This window comes from Camelus ferus, chromosome 1 (genome assembly GCF_009834535.1).
Source record: "Camelus ferus isolate YT-003-E chromosome 1, BCGSAC_Cfer_1.0, whole genome shotgun sequence".
In the NCBI taxonomy this organism is placed as follows: Eukaryota; Metazoa; Chordata; class Mammalia; order Artiodactyla; family Camelidae; genus Camelus; species Camelus ferus.
The window spans coordinates 71540601-71561866 of record NC_045696.1 but is presented as its reverse complement, the minus strand read 5'-3'; the positions used below and the strand labels follow the sequence as shown (position 1 = coordinate 71561866).

The following is a 21266-nucleotide window of genomic DNA, read 5'->3' as shown; positions in this document are numbered from 1 at the left end:
AAACATACGACTCAGGTCTCTCACTAGCCTCCTAACACGGATGCATTTCCTTAACCTACCTCTGCCTAAAATAAAGTGTTTCCGAATCAGCATTCCTTGGATTGGATCTCTCACTCCTGGCACCCAAAACCCGCCCTAGAGCGGGAAACCCAAAGCGGCCCTGGCGGCTACCCCCAGAATGGGAACTACATCTCCCAGGGTGCCCCGGGGCAGGGGCGCCCACTCGGATTGGCCAGGGGTCCGTGACGCTCAGTGTTTTGGCCCGGGCGGTCACATGTTTCCTTTGTTGTGAGCTGCGGAGAGACTGGTGGCTCGAGGAGACGCCGGCGCCAGAGAGAGCGCAGCGCCGCCGGCCGCTAAGGGACTGCGGGGGCCGCCGCTGCAGTCCACTACTGCTGGCCGTTTCCAGCCTTCGTGGAGAGGTACCCGGGGATGACAGCTCCGGGACCGGCCGAAAGACGAGCAACCGGCCAGAGCTGGGGGTGGAGGGTCGGCCGAGGTCCCGACCACGGGGGTGTCTGCAAGGGGGAAGCCATCGGCGGCCGGCCTCTCGGAGTCAGACGCGGGGTCTGAGGAGAGATTGCAACTGAGGCTGCCGGGCCCCTATCTGGGGCGAGGCGGTCTCCGGGGCCTCCCTGGGAGTCTTCAGCCCCGGTTCCGTAACCACACTCTGAAAGGAAGGGCACCCCCGCCTCCTGGCAATGCCGCCCCGGAACCGCGGCGCTGCTGGCGCACCCGCTGGGGGCGGGTTGGGAGGGGCATGGCCGCCGGGGCCGGGGGTGGCAGGTGTGGGTCACCCTGCCGCCTCGGGGACCCGGGCAGCTGGAGGACAGGGCTGGGGAGATGGATACCGCATGTTGCCTATGGGCTTCGAACGGGCCGCTGCTTTTTTTTTTTTTTTTTTTAATTGAAGGAAGGTCTGAGTATGCGAAAGTCTCAAATAAAGCCTTCCCTTTTGGTGGGAGAGGCCGTTTAGTCCTGACGGGGAGGACTGACGGGGTCAAGGTGGGTCCCAGGGCTGGGGGCCAGAGAAGCCCCATTAAAGCGGTTGCGAAATATGCTGGGCGCTGTCACCTGACCGTTACGCCCGCCCCCACCGCCCGCGAGCCTTTGTTTACCACCGCTCGCCGCGGGGCCCGCGCCGGGAGCCCGGCCCTGGAACGACAGTCCCCGGGGAGCTGAGGCGGGCGGGGTAGCGGGCGTTCCGCCGGCTGAGTCCCAGCCTAACCACCCCACCTTCCCACCACTCCAGGCCTCGGTTTCTTAATTTAGTTCCTAATGGCCCCGCCTCCAGGTCCTGTACAGTCGGAGCGAAGACTGTTAACACAGCGGGGATTGGGGGCCTGCGGCGGCTTGCAGGCGGGACGACGGGGCGAGCTTCGAGTGTTTATTGGCGGGTGTCTTGTCGCTAGGTGGACTTGCCCTAGCAGTTCTTCCCCGCCCCCTTGAAGGTGATCTGGAGGACGCGCGAGAGCGCGCGCTCGCCTCTCGCGCAGCTGCTGCCGGAGTGGAGCCGGCGGCGCGCGCTCCCGCTCTGGAGGATTCGAGCGCAAGGCCCAGCAGCCCCGACATCCTTTGGTGGCCTCCGCGGCTTCTGCCTGAGTGTGTAGGCAGTTCTGGGGTCCGCAGCGGACCGCAGCCGCGGCCGGCCCTCGGAGGACCGGCAGATTAGCCCTCTTTAACTCGTGTGGCCTCATCTGCCCAGATAGTGGAAGAAAGTCCTCAGGCGAATTAGTTACTGCCTGTTCGGTAAACAAAGTTTAAATAGCTAAATAAGGCCTCTAACGCTGCATTTTAGAGTGCCTCACAGTCACCTCTGAGGCAGTGACTAGTAACAGTTCATTCTAGTGGATTTTAATAATTAATCACTTGCTCTCTTGAGCAGCCTTTTAAAATCGTGTCTTAATATTTGCAGTTACAGACTGTTTAGATCCACCAGGTGAGGTTGGTTTTTATTAAAGACTAGGATGTAAAATTAGAATTGTATTTTTAAAAGAAATACCTTGAAGATATCCTGAAAAAATAAGATTCTTACATACTCTGGTTTAGATGAGTTGTTTCCTTGTTTGAGGGATTATAGCTCACTCTTCTATGACAGTAACAAAATCTGTATGAACAATCATTTTAGTCATAGTGTGTTGAAGATTTTCCTAATCTCTTAAATTAATAGGGTGCTTGGGTTTTGTGAGATTTCCTTTTCCTTATAAATCTGTAGGTATTCATCCAAGACAATGCATCTCTGTAGCAGGTAGATTGTGCTCCCTGGCCGAAGCAGGAATTGAATATGAACAGTTCTCATTGGTTATGCATTCTTAATTTATTTTTAAAATTGAAGTTGGGATGACTACAGCAGAAGGAGCAACTTCTGTGATCCCAGACTGTCTCATCGCTTGTGCATTGAAGGCATATAGTGTTTCTAAATAAGTACAAGATGCAAACCTCTAACCTTTTAAAAAAAATAAAACCACTGCTCATAAGCCTGCTTGTCCAGACAAAGCCTGTGACTTGCAGTTATTTTTGTGTATACTTTTCTCTTACCTAGGAATTTGGGACACTTTTTTTCAATAAATATTTAGGTATGGACTGTATAATGAAAAATATAAATAAAACACCCTCATAATGTATTCTCATAAATATGTGAAATGTATAAGTATATACAAATTATGTTTCTGTTGTGGCTGAAACAGAGTATGTGGCTCCTTGACCACTGTTGACATTTTAAAACCCATATTCTTTCTCCTGTTAAAAACGCAATAGCTAAAGTAGCTTTTTAAAATTAAACAATTTGTTACTCTTCCTAAATTCATCACCCAGGGGCTACAACTTTTCAGCATTTGGCACATCTTAAAGTCTACTAAACTGATGTTTAAAGGTGATTAGGCTTTGCTCTTTACTCAATGGTTTCTAAAACTCACTTCTGTACATAATTTGTGTTACCACTAAGGTAAATAAAGATCACTGACTTACAAGTGCTTTTATACATAGGGAAGTCATCTAAAATACTAGATTTCAAACTTGTCAAGTGGCACAGAACTGGGTAGTGTTCTTGCATATTTAATTAATTCTAGTAAGAGAACCAAAACCTATTCTGCTAAAAGAAATGATACTATATTATATATCTATAGGTCTTAAGATTTTAAAATAAAACAATGTGTTAAATACCTAAAAGAAACATGTATCTAGTAGGATGAAACCAAAGGACATTAAGTTTAGGTGTCAAGTAGATTCAGTAGGGCTGCCTTATACCAGGTGTTAATTCTTGTGATTAACTTTTTCTTCCTCTAGGGGTTGGGGAGTATTAGTAGCTAAAAGTTTTAAAGCAAGGGAGAGAAACACTGAATGGAGAAATTCAAAATTTCTGTTCTGAGATTTAGGAGAAGACATTCTTTTTTTACTTATAGAACCATAATAATTTAGTCTGACACATAGTTTAAGCACTCCTAAACTTTCATTGTCAGATACTTCTTTTTCTCATTAATCAAAGTAATAATATATTAACTATTTGAGGTTCTAGTAAACAAGGGATAATCACTTGCTGTAATTCTAGACAAATTTAAAGTTTTTGATATCTTGTAGACGAGTATGTTCCTGGTGGTTTCATTAAAAAATTAGAAATACTGAAAATAGCAGCTTGAAGACTGGACTTTAAATATTACATTTGTAAAATTTGGCTTGGGAACCACTAATCCAAAAGTTAAGGTTTAAATTGAAAACTGAAGAGTATAAATTTACCATTTTTTTAAAAGTGGTCATTAAATAGAATGATTCAAATAAATCAGCTTTTGAGAAAATGTGGTGAAAATGTCTGAAATTTATTTTTTAAACTGCTTGATTTCAGATAATTCCATGTCAAATATAATTTTCTAGTTATTTTTAAATAATAGGTTTAATATGTTACAATTGTTTTCTGGCTTCTTTGGAGTTACTGTATATCTTTAAAGATAAACCTCTTCTTGATTAGTCTTTTTGCTCTTTCTGCTATGTTGTTCTTCAAAGTTCAGTTTGAGAAAATGGAGTAGTGTAGAGCATAGCATGTGGCAGTTCATTACTGAAAGTTGTAGGGACCATGTTAGTCAAAATGTTGGTTTCCTTTGCTATCTTGTTTTTATTAGTCTGTATAAGCCCTTCACTAATGCATACTATCTTTAAGGCTGATAGTAACTACTTTCTTTGTATACGGTTCCTGCATTCTAAAGGAAAAATAAGCTTGATTGCAGTACAACTACACTTTAAGATCAATTCTGACATTATGTATCTCCTTTGGACTTTGTACTCTGACCTTCTCTGTCCCTTGCCCTTACCTATTAGGTTAGTGAGTATTACCTAAAAACCCTGCAGAAAATGCCCAGGTGAATTGCCTTGTCCTTCTACTCCTTAAGGTTTAATTCTAGACTAGATCAGTCATGAGAGAATCTATTCCAGTTTGCACCTGTGTTTTCTGCTAGAGAAACACTGAGAATTTGAATCTATTTTAGTATCAATCTTGAAGTTCTTGTTTGAGTCTAATCTTAGCCAACCCCACAGAGTCTAAAATTGGATCTGAATCCAGTATTTACCACCCCAGTGCGAGACAGAGAGTAGGCTCTCTAGAATTGTTTCTTGATTGACCTGAACCCCTGCATAGGCTCAGGATCTTACTGTTTTATTGGGAAGAAACACTTAACTTAGCTAGGACTAACAATTCCTCAATTTGACCACATTGAAATATTCTTTACCAAGCTAGATTGACTTCTGCAAATAAGGAAATAAGCAAGATAACGTTCACTTCACAATCAAAGCAGAAAGGGTTATAGAGATATGTGTTTGTATATACATGTAGAAAAAAATCAGTAGTCCATATCTTGGCTTTCCGGATCAACTTTTGAATTCGCCTAAACTTTAGATTTATGAATTCTATTTATAGATGTCTAGGCCAGAAACCAGAACCACTTGTGTTTAAATACTGTTGGTATTCTGTGCACAGTTCAAGGTTCTAGTATTCTCCTTTAAGCATTCCTCTCCCCTTCCACCAAGGGGAAAAAAAAAGGTGCTGAATTGGTTGGTTTCTACAACCCTATAAGGATCAACAAAACAGAAGAAATATGCATTTATATTCTAAAAGATTTAAACAGGGAACGATATTCAATATCTTTTAATAGCCTTTAATGAAAAAAGAATATGAAAACAAACATATGTATGTATAAGCATGACTGGGACATTGTGCTGTACACCAGAAATTGACACATTGTAATTGTACTTCAATTTAAAAAATTATTATTATTGTTATTATTTGATAAGCATGGTGACTCTATATGGATAATCTGGATAACTAAGAATTAAAAACTGGAATTTTGGGGAGAATTTCTCGAATTGATTTCATAGTTATATAAAATATAATGACTGAACAGTTTGCTTTTGGTAATATTGATAGACCAACTCAGAATTATTTAATGGCCCCAAACTCAGATGAGGCATCAGTTACCAGACACTCTTCAAATATCCATTGCAGAATTATCATAGGATATATGTTTTTAATGCCACCATTAGCTTGCTGTTGACATGAATATTTGTTTACTCATCTTTCACTCAGGAAACCTTACTGCAGGATAAAATCATCAAGTAAGGGAGTTGATAAACTGATTTAGATATAAAATAGCATAAAATTATTAATTTGCTTTAAGAAATTGTTATTCGGTATTGGTTTTCTAAGCAAAAGTAAACTTCCAGTCAGAAACTGAAATTTAACACTTTTCAACATGTTAGTAACTAATGCTAATTACACATGAAGTGATTACTACCTGATTTATATGTTGATGTTCTCCATTTATTTTAGGTGTGGAAAAACTGGGGCTTTGATCAAGCAAATGCTGAAAAGGTATTATATTTTTAATATTTATAAACTCTCTAAACATTAGAAAGTACAAGTCATTTTCCTTTAACCAGGGATCACTTATGCCATCAGAGGAACAGGGAACAATTCTATTCTCAAGATCATGTAGAAAGGCAGCACCACAGACATTTCTGTTACCAAACAAAGCATTTACACACTCCTTTCTACTCCTCTCGAATATCCTCCATCCCTCTTCTACCTTTTTCTCCAGTCTTAGAGACAGTACAGGAAGTAAGTTATCTCCACTCATTTTTCTGGGACATGGGCCAAAAACATGTAATTTTAAATCTACTTAGCAATGAGAAACTAGGTCTATAACGTTTATGAGTTCCGCAGTTGGAAATAAACCCTAGAGTACCCTTAACTAGAAGAATCTTTCTCTTAAAAATCTACCTTTCAAATGAGAGTTTAGCTCCTGAAGAAAATGAGGGAGAGAAAGGGATACTAACTTTTCTAGGCAAGTCATGTGACTTTGGCAGTCAGTCATTCAGAGTCTGGTCACCCTTGAATCCACTAACTTATATAGTTATAACTTTTAGTCGTTATATTTCTTTGGAACAAATGTTTTCTCTTGTTTTGTCCAGAGAAGCCTACTTAGTTGCTGTTTTTTTCCTGATAGGAATAATGATGCTTTGATAGTTGCTAAATTTTTAGAAGAATTCAGTCTGTAATTTTATGTTTCATTTGCTTGATTGTTTATGAGTTCATTTATGATAAATCTTAAACCTATATTAGATGCTGTACTTTGAGATGTGGTTAAGTGTGTCTTTAAATTTTTAACCATTACTAGTTGAAATAAAATACTTTGTGTAAAATGGGAAAATACAGTCTAGTGAATTACACCTGAAGCCCAAAAGATACACTCTGAAATGCATCTCCTATTCCTGATAAACTCCTGTGCAACTCATTTATTTTGTCATCAATATAAAGAGTTTATATTTCGTGCTGTTGTGGACTGCTTAATAGGAGAGTTCTCAGAAAGACCAGGCTATCCAAAAAGCCAGGCAAAAGTGGTTTGGAAGGAAATAGCCCAGATCTGTGAGATAGCCTCTTTTATGTACAAAGCAGTAAACAAATATCTTGTTGCTGTTGAATATTTTGTAACAGCAGGTGATTTTATAGCTGTTCTTATTCAAGATTTTCCATTCTACATTGGGTAAAGCAGTTAGAGACCTGTCAGTTAACAATCAAGGAAAATAGCCATGAGAATTAAGGGGCAGAAAACAGCATAAAAAACCCTTAATTCATAAAAAATTTTAATCAACCTTACTATTACAACTCATTCAATATGCTACCCCCAAATTTATCAAATACAATGAGATAACAGATAACAAATACCAGATACAGTAAGATTATTGGATATAGAAAGCAGAGTACTTTTCATTTGTTTTCTTACTTGTCCCTTTTAGCTAAAAGGGAAATTCTTAGTACTTGCAGTATGTTATTTTGTTTTGCAGTCTGAATAAATTTTCGTTTAAACATTAAGAAAACAAAAATGTATGGAGGCAGAAGTCTCAAGATTTTTGTCGTTAATGCCAGTAATTATTTCACTAGTCAAAAACAATGGTTTGAATTTTAATGCCAGTAATTATTTCACTAGTCAAAAACAATGGTTTGAATTTTTTAAATCTGAAATGCAATAAGAATTTAAGTTAAATAAGCTGATTTGAAGAATAAGTTCTTGACTTGGGAAGCTGATTTGTGACTAATTCAACTATATTTTTAATTTAGATTAAAGCTTTAAGATTAAAGTATGAGTTATATGTCATACCACAGTTTATATTTATTATAATTGAATATTTATCACTTGCAACATTACCCGCTTTGAACTTTTTACAGTTTCAATAATAAAAAATTGACATTCAAGCACAGTAGTCATGTCTCTTCTATGGGAGATAGATTTCTATAAAATGAACTGTTATTGAGATAATAACTTCAGATTAAAAGCATATTTGAGATTTGTGCTACTGCCTGTATACAGAAGCTTGGAATTTGAAAGTGCATATATGTACATTATAAGCGAGTTTTTTTAATTTCACCCAGACATGTGTTCATGTGCTTGCGGACATGCACACGCATGCATGGACAGCCTTAACCCAAGAAATTGGATAACCTGCAAGGAGACAAATAAATCACTTAATACTTTGGCATATGTGACTCCTTTGTTCTGTGCCTAGATGCACTGATACTTAAATTTTTCTCTTTTCTTTGCAAATGTTTTGATACCTGCTTTTCACTTACTGTCTGGTTAATACTTCCCGGTGTCATTAAACAGTCTATATAATTTTTAATGGCCGCATAGACTATGTTCCATCATTATATACACTGTGATTTAATACCCTATTGATGGGTATTTAGGATGTTTTAAGTATTTTCTATTAATACAGCATTGAATATTTGTAGATAAATCTTTCCATATGATCCTGATTATTTCCTTAGGATAGATTGCTAGAAAGGGATTTGCTCAGTCAAAAAACATACATATTTTTAAAAGCCATTAATGGATGTACCCGAATTCTTCTCTAGCAACACACTATATTAAGATAATAAACATTTACATTAGGATTCTGAATATAGTCAAGTTCTGTGTCTTATAGCATTCTGACTTAACTCTACATTCAATAGTTGAAACCCATTTGTATAAAGGGGAAACTTAAGGTTATCAGTAATTCACAAAGTACATAGTATCCTTTCAATTGGCGGGGTGGTGGTTTAAAGAGTACTATTGCAAATTACCTCTAATATTCTAATAGTATAAATTTTTATTCATCAATTTTTATTAAGATGAGATAGTACTCTATACCCTGTATGAAATATATTAATTATGTGATTTTGTTATACTGTTTACATCAAAATGAAATTATAAAATTTTACTGAACATTTTACATATTGAAATGTTTTAATTTTTTTTAATTTTTAGCTACATAAAGAAGATCCGTAACAGTTATTTCTCAACAATTATATAGTCAACTGATGTAACAATGGTACTAATATTGGGACGAAGACTAAACAGAGAGGATCTCGGGGTGCGTGATTCACCAGCAACAAAGCGTAAAGTTTTTGAAATGGACCCTAAATCTCTGACAGGCCGTGAGTTTTTTGACTTCTCTTCAGGATCATCCCATGCTGAAAACATACTTCAGATATTTAATGAATTCCGAGATAGCCGCTTATTCACAGATGTTATCATTTGTGTGGAAGGAAAAGAATTTCCTTGCCATAGAGCTGTTCTCTCAGCCTGTAGTAGCTACTTCAGAGCTATGTTTTGTAATGACCACAGGGAAAGCCGAGAAATGTTGGTTGAGATCAATGGTATTTTAGCTGAAGCTATGGAATGTTTTTTGCAGTATGTTTATACTGGAAAGGTGAAGATTACTACAGAGAATGTACAGTATCTCTTTGAAACATCAAGCCTTTTTCAGATTAGTGTTCTCCGTGATGCATGTGCCAAGTTCTTGGAGGAGCAACTTGATCCTTGTAATTGCTTAGGGATCCAGCGCTTTGCTGATACCCATTCCCTCAAAACACTCTTCACAAAATGCAAGAATTTTGCATTGCAGACTTTTGAGGATGTGTCCCAGCATGAAGAATTTCTTGAGCTTGACAAAGATGAACTTATTGATTATATTTGTAGCGATGAACTTGTTATTGGTAAAGAGGAGATGGTTTTTGAAGCAGTCATGCGTTGGGTCTACCGTGCTGTTGATCTGAGAAGACCATTGTTACATGAGCTCCTGACACATGTGAGACTCCCTCTGTTGCATCCCAACTACTTCGTTCAGACAGTTGAGGTGGACCAATTGATCCAGAATTCTCCTGAGTGTTATCAGTTGTTGCATGAAGCAAGACGGTACCACATACTTGGGAATGAAATGATGTCCCCAAGGACTAGGCCACGCAGGTGAGAAGACTGTTTATAAATTAACTACAACATAATTAACAAAAGCTTTCGTTTTTAAAATATTTTAAAACCTCCTGAGTATAATCTCAGTGTAGTCATTTATATGTATCGTCTACATGTGACTTTATATAATTTAAGATTTGTTTTAGATTATAAATTATTAGCATTTCTCTCCCAGTGAAGACTAGATTCAACAGTAGCATGTTTTGTTACACTGTTTTTCTGAGCTATGAGAGGGTATTTCAAAGGGTCTTTGCAACTATGCATTTTTCAAACTATTTCTTCTAATTTTTCCTAACCTTTATAGGGTCCCAAATCATTCCACTTTTCTTTCCGAAGGGTCTTTGGATATAAAGGAACTAAAGATTTTATTAGACTCTGCTGGACTGCCTCTACTTATAAAAAGCAATTTGCACATTTACAGACTAACCTTTTTCCTAACCAACAACATGAAATATAGAGGTGAAGTAAGTAAGCTGGTATAGACTGAGTGGATCCTACGATGTAAAACCCAGGTTTCAGATCTTTCTTACTGCCACAGTTACTGGATTTAAAAAGCCTATAGATTTTAATTCATAAGCTATAGAAAAATAATCTCTATGCCTTAGTAATAGAAGGAGTAATAGTAAACATTTTCTTGTGAGCAAAAAATGGCTATTGTGAGAAATATTATAGTAAAGAATCTTAAATATCTTTCTAACAAAACTGACTTTTTGTGTTTGTGGTAAAAAACACATAACAAAATTTACCATCCTAACCCTTTTTAAGTGTACTGTTCAGTAGTAAATATATTCACATTGTTGTGAAACTGATGTTTATTTTCCCACACAATCTCTACTTTTCCTATAAATTTACTGTAGCATTGCTCTCAAACCACATTTTTAACGTTGATTTTGATTATCATTATTTTGGAGTGTGATTAAAATTCAGCATATTGTGAGATAGCATGTCTTTAAAATGTACACTAGTTTGGATAAAGCAAAATTTAATCCATTTCCTCATATGTAAAATGAGAATGATGATAAATAGTAACTTACTTCATTATGGTTTTGCCATTGAAACTATTAAATCCAATAATCCTTAAGGTGCTCTGCTTTAATCCCTCTTGAAACTCTTCCATTAGCTTCTGGGATACCATTTCCCTCATGGTCCCCTTCTCCAGCTACTCTTTTTCAATTCAATGGTTCTTTATCTAGTCTTTGAAATGTTGATATTCCCCTTGGTTCACATCTCATTGTCTTGCCTAATACTTTCCTAGATGATCTCATCTGTTGTCCTGGTTTTGATTACTGTGCATGCTATTGACTATCAAACCTCTGTCTCCAGCCCTGACTTGTTCTTTCATTCATTCATTCATTCAGCCAATGGTTTTTTTAAGATTATATTTATATATATGCACACATATATACACACATACTTTATATATATAATATATATAAATATATATAGTAGATGCATCTTTAAAACAGTAACATAGGCAAAATAACATCTCAAAGTTAAGAATAATTCTTTCATATTATTTAATATACAATCCATATTCATATTTCCCCAATCTTTTCCAAACTGTTCTTTGATGAATCTGGATCCAGTCCAGGACCACTCATTGCATCTGGTTATTTCCATGAAGTCTCTCGTTCCGAAACAGTTTCTTTTTCACGATTCTGACTTGTTGATGGGCATGTTGTCCAGGAAAATATCCCACCTTCTGTATTAGTCTGTTTACTTCATTATGCTGTCACTTAGCTGCATTAAGCTATGTATCCTGAAAACAAAGTTAGCTCGACAAGCTTCAGGTCAATGGAGACAAGTTAAATATTTTTGGCTAGAATTCATTCTAAGTAATGTAAGTATCTCGTTGCATCACATTAGGAGATACAGCATATCTGATTGTTTCACTACTAGTGATGCAAAGATTAGCTCTGGATTAGGGCAGTGACAGTCTGATCCCACCACTGTACAGTTGAGTTATAGTCCTCACATCATCCAGTGTTTCTTTAGTGTTTATCCTGTGCCAGATATTCTCCAGAGTTCAATTCATACTGGGTAGTGTACCTATACATACCCATGTGTCTCTTAAATGACAGAGAAAACCCCAAGGTACATTATATTAAAAACAGTGTGATGGCAATTTCCTAGAAAGGGGATATATTATAGGACATAAGACCATGAAAGCTTTAATAATCTGCTTTGCCAGTTGTAAACCTTAGATACATAAAGAAAAAATAGTGGAGACCAGTCACAGAAGAAGTAAAGTTTAGGAATACTTGTCTTTTTATTAATATATATTATTGCAACTTTAAATCTCTATACTAATGTATAATACTGTTTTTAATAAACAAAGTGCAAGCCTCATGTCGTCTTGAGTACTGGCTTCAGAATCAGATAGGCCTAGACTAGAATCTGGCTCTATGTAACTAGTTAATTCTTTGACCTTGGGAGCACTTTAACTTCTCTATGTGTCAGTTTCTTAATCTGTAAAATAAGCATAATACCATATACTTTGTAAGATTGTTGTGAGGGTTAGAAATACCATGTGAAAAATGCATAACCTAGTATTTGACACAAAAATGCTTAATAAAAATTATTGCTGGTTTCATGGATAATCAAAATACATTTAAATTTTTGCTATCCTTTTACAGAATGGGAAATGTGGTTTGAGAGACAGAAATGTTAGCTATCAAATGGTTTATTTTAAGCATGAATTGTTCATATCTATGGAAAAAAATCTTTGCCACACTCCATTAAGCAATAGAGTTGGCTAGGATTTAATAAGTTCATCATTTTGAGTTTAATTGAATTGGTTAAGTACTTGTCTTTCCTAATACTTTCTACTACCGCTTATGATAATAATCCGTTACTATATAATGAAAATAGGAACCTAATTACCATAATGACGACAAGGTTCAAGTTGCTATTGAATAAATCAATGAGAAGACTAAGGTTAAGACTTTTTAAGAAATAATATTTTAGAACTCAGTGTTCTGAATTTTTGTTTCAGTCCTTCTTAAGAGTGTTGATCTCCTATATCATCGGATGCGTGGTTTACCATTTTTACACGTTAGTTCATTATTATTTTGAACTCATTTTTACATAAAAGTACTATATACATGTAAATATTCCTCTGCCTAACCCTTGATATGTCAGTTCTCGTTCCCAAAGGATACCTCCCTGTTACATTCTTTGCATATATAAGTGGGTGGATGGGTGGGTGGGTGGGTGTGTGTGTACGTGTGTACACACGTATACATCCCCACTGTTTTTTATATAGATGGTAGTATACTTTACTCACAGTTCTGCATCTTGTCAATCACTTAAAAGTATCTTGGAGATTGTTCTATATCAGCACATATAGGTTTTCATTCTTTTATTTTTTTTACTTTTTATTATGGAAAATTTCAAATTCATTGTTTTTTAAAAGATGTATAGTACCCCACATATAGGTGCCATCATTTATTTAATCCATCTCTTAATGATGGACGTTTAGGTTGTTTCCAGATCTTTTCATTGCAGATAATGCTCAGTGAATATTCTTGTATATGTGTCTGATAATTTATAGCATGAATTACTAGAAGTGGAATTGCTCAGTCATAGGATATGTGCATTTTAAATTTTGGTAGATGTTGTAAAAATTGCCCTTCAGTTTATACTTCATTCAAAAATATGAAAACCCCTATTTCTCTGCTGCTTTGCTGGACACAGCGCATCATTATTTTTGTAAATCTTTCTGGAAAGTGAAGTGGCATCTCATAATTTTAATGTGCATTTCTTTAATGTGGAAGGTTGAGCATCTTTTCCTAAGTTGGAAAACCATTTGTAGGTTGGTTTTTTCCTGCAATTCATTGAACTCTAGTATATCAGAATTCTGATTGCAAGTAATTAAAACCAGCTCATCAGTGTAAACATAGAAGGGAGATAAGTGTATTTAAAGGGTACAGGAAGTCATTATCTTGAAGAACCTAAGGGCAGAAATTCAACAGGACTTCCAAGAAGACTAGAATAGGCTACTGAAAAGCCATCAGAAACCAAGCTGTGCCCTCTCTCTACCTCCTGCCTCTGCTTTTCTCTGCATATCTGCATCATTCCCTCTCACTAGTCTGGCTGAATATAGCCACTCATGGGTTTGGGGGTCTCTATATTACAAGTTCAGTCACTCAGGGAGATAAAATCTCTCCCTCTCGTGTAGGGAGATAATCTCTGATTCAGCTAGACAACCTTCTCTGGACAGTTACCTCTGGCCAGGGAGCAGGATCATGTAGCAGAAAAGTAGTAGCTGAAATTCTTGTCCAATATGTAAGAGCAGACAACCCAGTAGTGTCTATTAATACTAAGATATGTTTTTTTTCCTTTATTCTTTCTTAACTTGAGGTAAAGAGGAGGGGATAGAGTGATTTATGGTTAATTGGAGATAAAAAATAACACCTATATTCCTATCTCCAAGAGGTAACACTGTGGCACTTGACTTCATTCTTCTCTTTTATTGTCTACGAACTTATTATTTCTTTCACAGAGTTGTAATCTATTTCATAGTCTGCTGTTACGGTAAACGTATTTTCTTGATATGAAGCTACAGTATAGCACATAACCATCCCACCCACATTTAAACTCTTCCTGATTTTTTACTAGTAAGTGAGATGAAGACCTTTGTGGCTATTTAAGCATATCTGTGATTAGTTCCTGATAATAAATTCTTAGTTAACTGCTGATTTTCAAGAGTAAACATTTTGAATCTTTGGATCAGTACAGCCATTCCCTTATAGAACCCATTCTGCCTGTTCAGTTTCAGGTGGAAAGCCTTACCACACAAGCTGAAACTTGTCCTTACAAAGTTTACAAAGCCATAAGGTTTGTGGCTGGCATAGCCTCTTAAGGGGTCATTTATAATGATGAACCATGACAGTGATTCCTCTAGGCTCAGAAACTTTTTTTTTTTTTTTGCTACAGTAAGAATAGATCAGATTATTAAGGGCAGATTAGGGGCAGATTTAATGTTAATTATGAGAGACCAATTAACTTATCTTTTAGTTTATATAGATTTATTTACAATAAGAAATGGAACTGTCAAAAAGACTAGATATTAGGTCAACCTGTCCAGCATATTCTCTTACTATGAGCAAGTCACCAGTTGGGAAGCCAGAGTTTTCAAAGGTTGTTTGGCAAGAATGGAATCCAAACAGAGGGAGCTAGGAGATCTTTAGAACTAGAGTCCTCTCAGCTAGTATAGCTTGAGAAGGTCTCACCCACCATAAAATATTCTTACCAAAGAAATAGTAATGTTCAAGTTAGCTTAGCCAAGGTTTTTTCCTTTAGACAGTAACTTGAATGGACACAAAAAATGTGTCTGTGATTATTTATTTACTCTTTCATTCATTTGTTCATTCACTTATGTATTGCTGCTAGGGCTGACCAAGCCCCTCTTTTGATATATACTTAATACATGGAGTTTAGTAACTGTCACATCCTGCAGAGTAGAAAGCTATTCAGTCTCTTTAGGACTTAAAAGTCTCATATCTCTGTTTGAGTTCATTATTTTGGTTTGATGGCTTAGTTTTCAGATATTTTTGAGTCTTGGAATGGTAAATAGACTATATCACTAACACCTCTCCTTTTTCCCTTCCAACTTCTCACTATATGGAAACATTTCTTATTGTGTTTTTTTTTAATATATTCAGTTATTTTTCTTATTAACCAGAATCACCTTTTGACCCCTTTTTGTTGATAAAAGTTAGTTTGGCAGTTCATCTCTCTCTGGCATATTTCGCATTGATGATAAGAAGGTCTGTTTTCAGCTAGCAAGTCATGTATTTTACCTTTTGAGATTCTTAACTGAACCTGGTAATTGCTATACAGTTTGTTGATTTGGTTTAGAATGTCCTGTGGAGTTATAATTATTTTATCTTTTACATAAATCGAAGACTGTGATCTTTGATCTTTTCTCAAATTTATGATAAAAGAGAATGATGACTTTCTTTAAATGTTTACCATTGTAGAAAAAAAATAATTTGCTTGCCACACTTTCCTGGGAACAAATGATGAGACGTATGCTAAAGCAGCAAATATTTTTTGTTTTGTAATAGTGGAAAATCATAATTTTTACTTTAAAAGATTAATAAAATAAAGTAACATTCACTCTAAAAAATAGATTACATAGGTATTCAGAATTTTATTCATTCTATAGTATCATCTTGGCTGCCTTTTTATTCTGGTCACCATTATCAGTTACAGCAACTCACTTCCTTTAAGGCAATCATTTTCCTGCCTGAGATAAGTATTTTTCTAAGCTCAAGAAATAGAAATAACAATTTTATTGAGTTAGTCTCTAATGAGAACACCAGACTTGTCTCTAATTAAGTTAAAAGCCATTTCATTGCAAATAAGACCTTCAGCGGAGGAAAAACTACTAGTTTGCTGATCCTTTCAGATAAATACACATAGCCTTTATTTAGTGGGACTAAATGTTTTAGCTGTTAGCTTTTTGTGCTGTTTTCTCTTCTTGTTCCAAGGTACAGAACAGATAGTATATGTTCATTGGGCTAAAAAAGTCTTGAAAAAAGCAATCAAGCAAGTTCAAGCAAAGGGAAAGTATAAAACAAGTAAAATGCTATAAGTAAAGTATAAAGCAAAATTCTATCAAAGTTCCATGTAGTAATTACCTTGATTTTCTATTAAAACAATTAGGAGTGATTGAACCCCAGTGACATTATTTAGCAATTTTTGGTTTTGTTCAATCAATAAGATAAGTCTGAAAACTATCACCTGGGTTTGTTTTAGAAGTATTTTAAGTGAGATTTTAGGAAATAATACTTCTAAGGAAAGGAGGATAAATTAGTTATACTACTAAGCGTCCGGTGCTATCCACTATTTACTTTTAATATTTTCATTTTGGAATAATTTTGAAAATAATATTATTGATGATATTTGAGTCCTTCTGTTTTACTCTATGATGAGTTAGGATTATATAATTTGCTGGGTTCCTAAAAGTAATTTTTGTTGCATCTGTGAACAAAATTCTTTTCTACAATATGTATTTCTGATTTTATAAAGGAAAAGGTATGCCTGGCATGGACCAGGTGAATGATCGTTAGTTGGAATAGCTGCGATTAAGTGTAGTATAGCAGCTCTGTTAAAGGGATACAGCAATGTTGGTTAATTTTGTTTTTTTCTAGTGTAGTTATAAACTGTCACATTGACTAAAGCTACAAATCAGTTTTCTGATGTGGTCTTTTTGCTCTCCCCATTTAAGTAAGAGAAGGGGGATTGTTATGTTTGTCTTTGAGGGACTTAAAATTGTAGCACCCATAAAACACAATTACAAGACTTTTTCATTTCCATGAGTCTTAGGAACAAAAAGAAAAGGCTGGGATAGCTTTTGGTTTTTCCTGTCTCTATCTTAAATTTAAAGTACAAAGTAAAAGAAGCCAGTGATTAACGTAAACCTTAGTATTCCCTTAGTGCTCTTAAAAGTTGTCTTTTTCACTCTAAAAGTAGTCCATCATCATTTTGAAAATTTGTGTTGATAGAAAGGAGGAAGCCACACTTCAGAGAAAACTGTCATTAGCATTTTGGTATGTTCTCTCCAGACACATTACTTACATACTATTGATCAGACCTTCTTTACAATTTTTCATCTTGCTTTTTTCCTTTACCATTCTTTGTTATAAACTCTATTAACATTTTTAGTGACCACCCAACATTTTGTTTTTAGAATTTTAAATAATTTTGAGTGTATTTTAATTTATTATTTGTGCATTCTTATAATAATTATTTTAGGTCAACTGGCTATTCTGAGGTGATAGTTGTCGTTGGAGGCTGTGAACGAGTTGGAGGATTTAATCTTCCCTACACTGAGTGTTATGATCCTGTGACAGGAGAGTGGAAGTCTTTGGCTAAGCTTCCAGAATTTACCAAATCAGAGTATGCGGTCTGTGCTCTAAGGAATGACATTCTTGTTTCAGGTAAATAAAGAATTATTACAGTAGCTGCTTTTAATTTAAACACAGCTCGGCTATTTTAAACCATAACAGTGTCTCAAAAGGAAACAATGAAAGTGGATATACCCACTCTAGGTAGATCAGATTATAAAACAAATGACTTTTTGTCCTTAAAAACAGGCACAGGATGATGCAGAATGATTTCAAAAGATTCATCAGAAAATGCCTTAAACCATGCCATATTTTAAGTGCTCTCAAATGCATATAGAATATGGCATAATTTTTTAAAGTTTTACTTGTTTAAGGAACAGTAAAGTGTGCAAAGTGAAAAAGTACTCAGAATTAAGCATCTTCACCCATGTTTACTGAAATTCTCCCCAAAGTTTATGAAATAGAAATTTCCTTAAAATTCTTAACTTGAACTTTTTTTTTTACAATATGTAATGTTACCTCTAAAATCAAATAGATAGTAAAGTGACAGACTTATATAAAGTATAACTACAGTATCCATGGTCTGAAATTTGTTAATTAGTTAAATAATTTTACCAGCTTTGCAGATTACTATTTTACTACACATTGAACCACTGTACAATAGTATGCTTTTTAAAAAATGGATGATTTTTAAAATTTTTTCTAGAATAATTCTGTTGTTTGGGTGCTTCTCTTGTTTGACTCCTAAATGAAAAATCTTACGTACTTGTAAAATTCATAATCTGCCTTTTATTATTTGGGGCATAAAATTATTTCTTGAGATAACAGCTGACAAAGTTAAATCTGCTCTGTAGAACTATTTTTATTTAGCTTTAAGAAGGTCCTTGCTTAATTTATTGAGTTGAACCCTCGAATTCTTGGCTGGATGAATAAATCATTGTTTTCATTATCTATACCTTTGGCATAGATCCCTTGGTGGTATACATATTAGTGTATGTGCATTGCTTTGCATTTAAAGGTGGAAGAATCAATGGCCGTGATGTCTGGATTTATAACTCGCAGTTAAATATTTGGATCAGAGTTGCTTCTCTAAATAAAGGCCGATGGCGTCACAAAATGGCTGTCCTCCTTGGTAAAGTAAGAGAAACCACTTTTTATTCTTATTACTGGTACATGTCCAGAATAAATACCACAGATGAATCCTTCATTTTACTCACCCTCTGGGTGTTTTGGATTCAGACTGTATTTCCTTCCATTTCTAACCTCAGTACATAAACTGAAGATATAAACAGTTTGACACTGTACTTTTGAATGGATATTTTGTTCTCCCAATTTGGAATTTGTAGCAGTGCAGCACATTTCTCTTCTCATGCACCACTGGAGTCTAAATGCCTGAGAAGCATTGGAAAATGAAGGAGTTACATCAAGTACAAAAACAAGCCAATGTCTAATCCAAGCAGTCAGGCCAAGATATATTTATCTAGAGTGATATTATTTTATCTTATTTATTTGTACAGGTAGGGACAAAACAAGTAAGTGTTAAGATAAACTCACCAACATAATTTAAAGCAAACTTCTTATTGGCTGCAGCTAATGAATATTTAAAAAAACCAATAATTTGATTCTGAACCATTCACTGTTCTTACAAACTTGAGAATCACTTGTGGACTAGTGGCTTCCAAACTTTTTAAGAGCAACTACACCCTTCTTTGAAGTTAAATCTAATATAAAAAGCCTTACATAGAACAGATAAGAATACAGCAGTGTACCAAGGGCTAACTTGGACTCTTTAACCTTTCCGTGCCTCCATCTGTATCAGCTCCTTGAAAGCCATCTCAAAATTAATGAGCAATCTAAGTGAAAACAGCACACTTGCTTGCACATTTTTTTTTTTTGGAGTATAGTTGATTTACAGTATTGTGTTAGTTCCAAGTGTACAGGTTAGTGATTCATATTTTAGGGCTTTGTTTGTTCATTTGTTATATTCCAGTATTGGTTATCACAAGATACTGGGTGTATCCCACATATATTTTTGACCAGTCCCCTAGTACCCCCTTCTAAAAACTTTGCTGCCTCTTAAGTCCTCCCATGAAGACATTTTAGAGCCACCAATGAGAAAGCAGAACTGCTCTTGTTGAAACAGATGATGCCAGGAACCCTTCCCACTCAGCCTTCTATCAGTTCTCATTCCCTCCCCTTGCCCCCAACAGATGCTTCTTGAAATCTCTAGTCCATGGAATACTAAAGTACAGTTTGAAAGCTACTGTTAATTCCTAAGGGTATTGATCTAGTGTGCTGCTGCTGTCGACAACACCAGTGAAATAATGAAGACCTTGAGATAGATGTAATGGAAATAAAATACTAATACAGAATATTTTCTAAAAACCACTGGTTTGTTAGTACCTACTATATTATATATGGTTTTGGTAGCTATACCTCAAGAATGACAAAATATTACTGGACAGGGACAGCTAAAATAACTAAGGGGTTAGAAAGAGATGAGGTCTGACTAAAAACATTATAGTCATTTTATCTGGACATACAAAGGCAAATTAAAATCACTGATGTCTCAAATATCATAAATGGATTGATGAACACAAATTTATTTGACAAATGTTAGTATTTTTGACTTGAATATACCCAAAACCAGGAAGCACTAACTCAAGAAATAAAGGGAATCCTTCCTGCCTTACATAGCAAGTACTCAATTCATGGAAAACTATTATCCTAAAAATTATAGTATAGTCTGAATTCAAACCTATAAAGTCATTTAAAGTTATAAATGCTCTCTGTTAGGGAAACATAGGATGGTTTGGAATATAGTCAGAGCAAAAAGGAATCTTAGAGAATGCTTAATGTAACTTTTTCAGTTTACAAAGAAACTGAGTCCAGAGAGATCAAGTCGTTTGCCCAGTGTTGCACAGGAAGTGATAAAGCAGGGGCAAAAGCTCAGGTTTTCTTAATCTAGAGGCCTTTTATCTTGAGACTCACAGCGTATATTTTTAGTTTCTTCATGCAGAGAAGTAGTATTAAAGTTTAATCCTCAAAATTACATTGTATGGTAGGTACTATTATTGTCTACATTTTTAAATTGAGGAAGTTAAGACTGAGTCAGAGAGGATAGGTAAACTGCCCAAGCAGGGTCTTAACTTGAGTGGCAGAGCTAGATACGGACCCTGCCTCTCCTGACTTCAAAACTACATACTTAATTGGTACGTTGTACCGCAGTTTCTATACCCCTTCTAGCTGCGTGACCTTGAATAAGCTACTTAACTTCTCTAAGATGCATGATGTTGGGAGAACAGACCCACCAACTGATTGTTTTAAAATAACATGAGAAATGCAAGATTGAAATAGTTTTGGCTGCTGAGGAAATTTGGAAGAGCATGGAAAGATAGATTGTGGACAGACTTGAATGATAGTGTGTAAAGTTTAGCCTTGACCCTTAGGCATTCACTGTTGAACTATTAAAAGGAGTTGATGAAGTGTTTTAGGAAGATCAATCTGTGGTTTAAAGAGTGAGTACAAGAGTGGAGGCCAAGAGCTTGAGAAGTATGAAATGATATGGACCCCAAGGTAGGATAGTGGCAATGGGAAACAAAAGGAAGGGACAGATGTGAGTGATGCTGTGAAAGAA

The 21266-nt window shown here is 36.0% G+C and overlaps 1 protein-coding gene across 2 annotated transcripts in view; it reads left to right on the top strand.

The window, feature by feature from the left end:
- Positions 1-289: 289 nt before the first annotated feature.
- The window catches only part of KLHL24 (kelch like family member 24), a 33538-nt gene continuing 12561 nt past the window's right edge, over positions 290-21266 (top strand). The window contains exons 1-5 of one of the 2 annotated variants that reach the window (XM_032483445.1): positions 290-422; positions 5813-5854; positions 8790-9770; positions 17538-17722; positions 18648-18766. In XM_032483445.1, coding sequence (XP_032339336.1) covers positions 8851-9770; positions 17538-17722; positions 18648-18766 — 1224 coding nt within the window. In that variant the 5' untranslated portion in view covers positions 290-422; positions 5813-5854; positions 8790-8850. The other variant, XM_032483451.1, reaches the window with a different exon arrangement.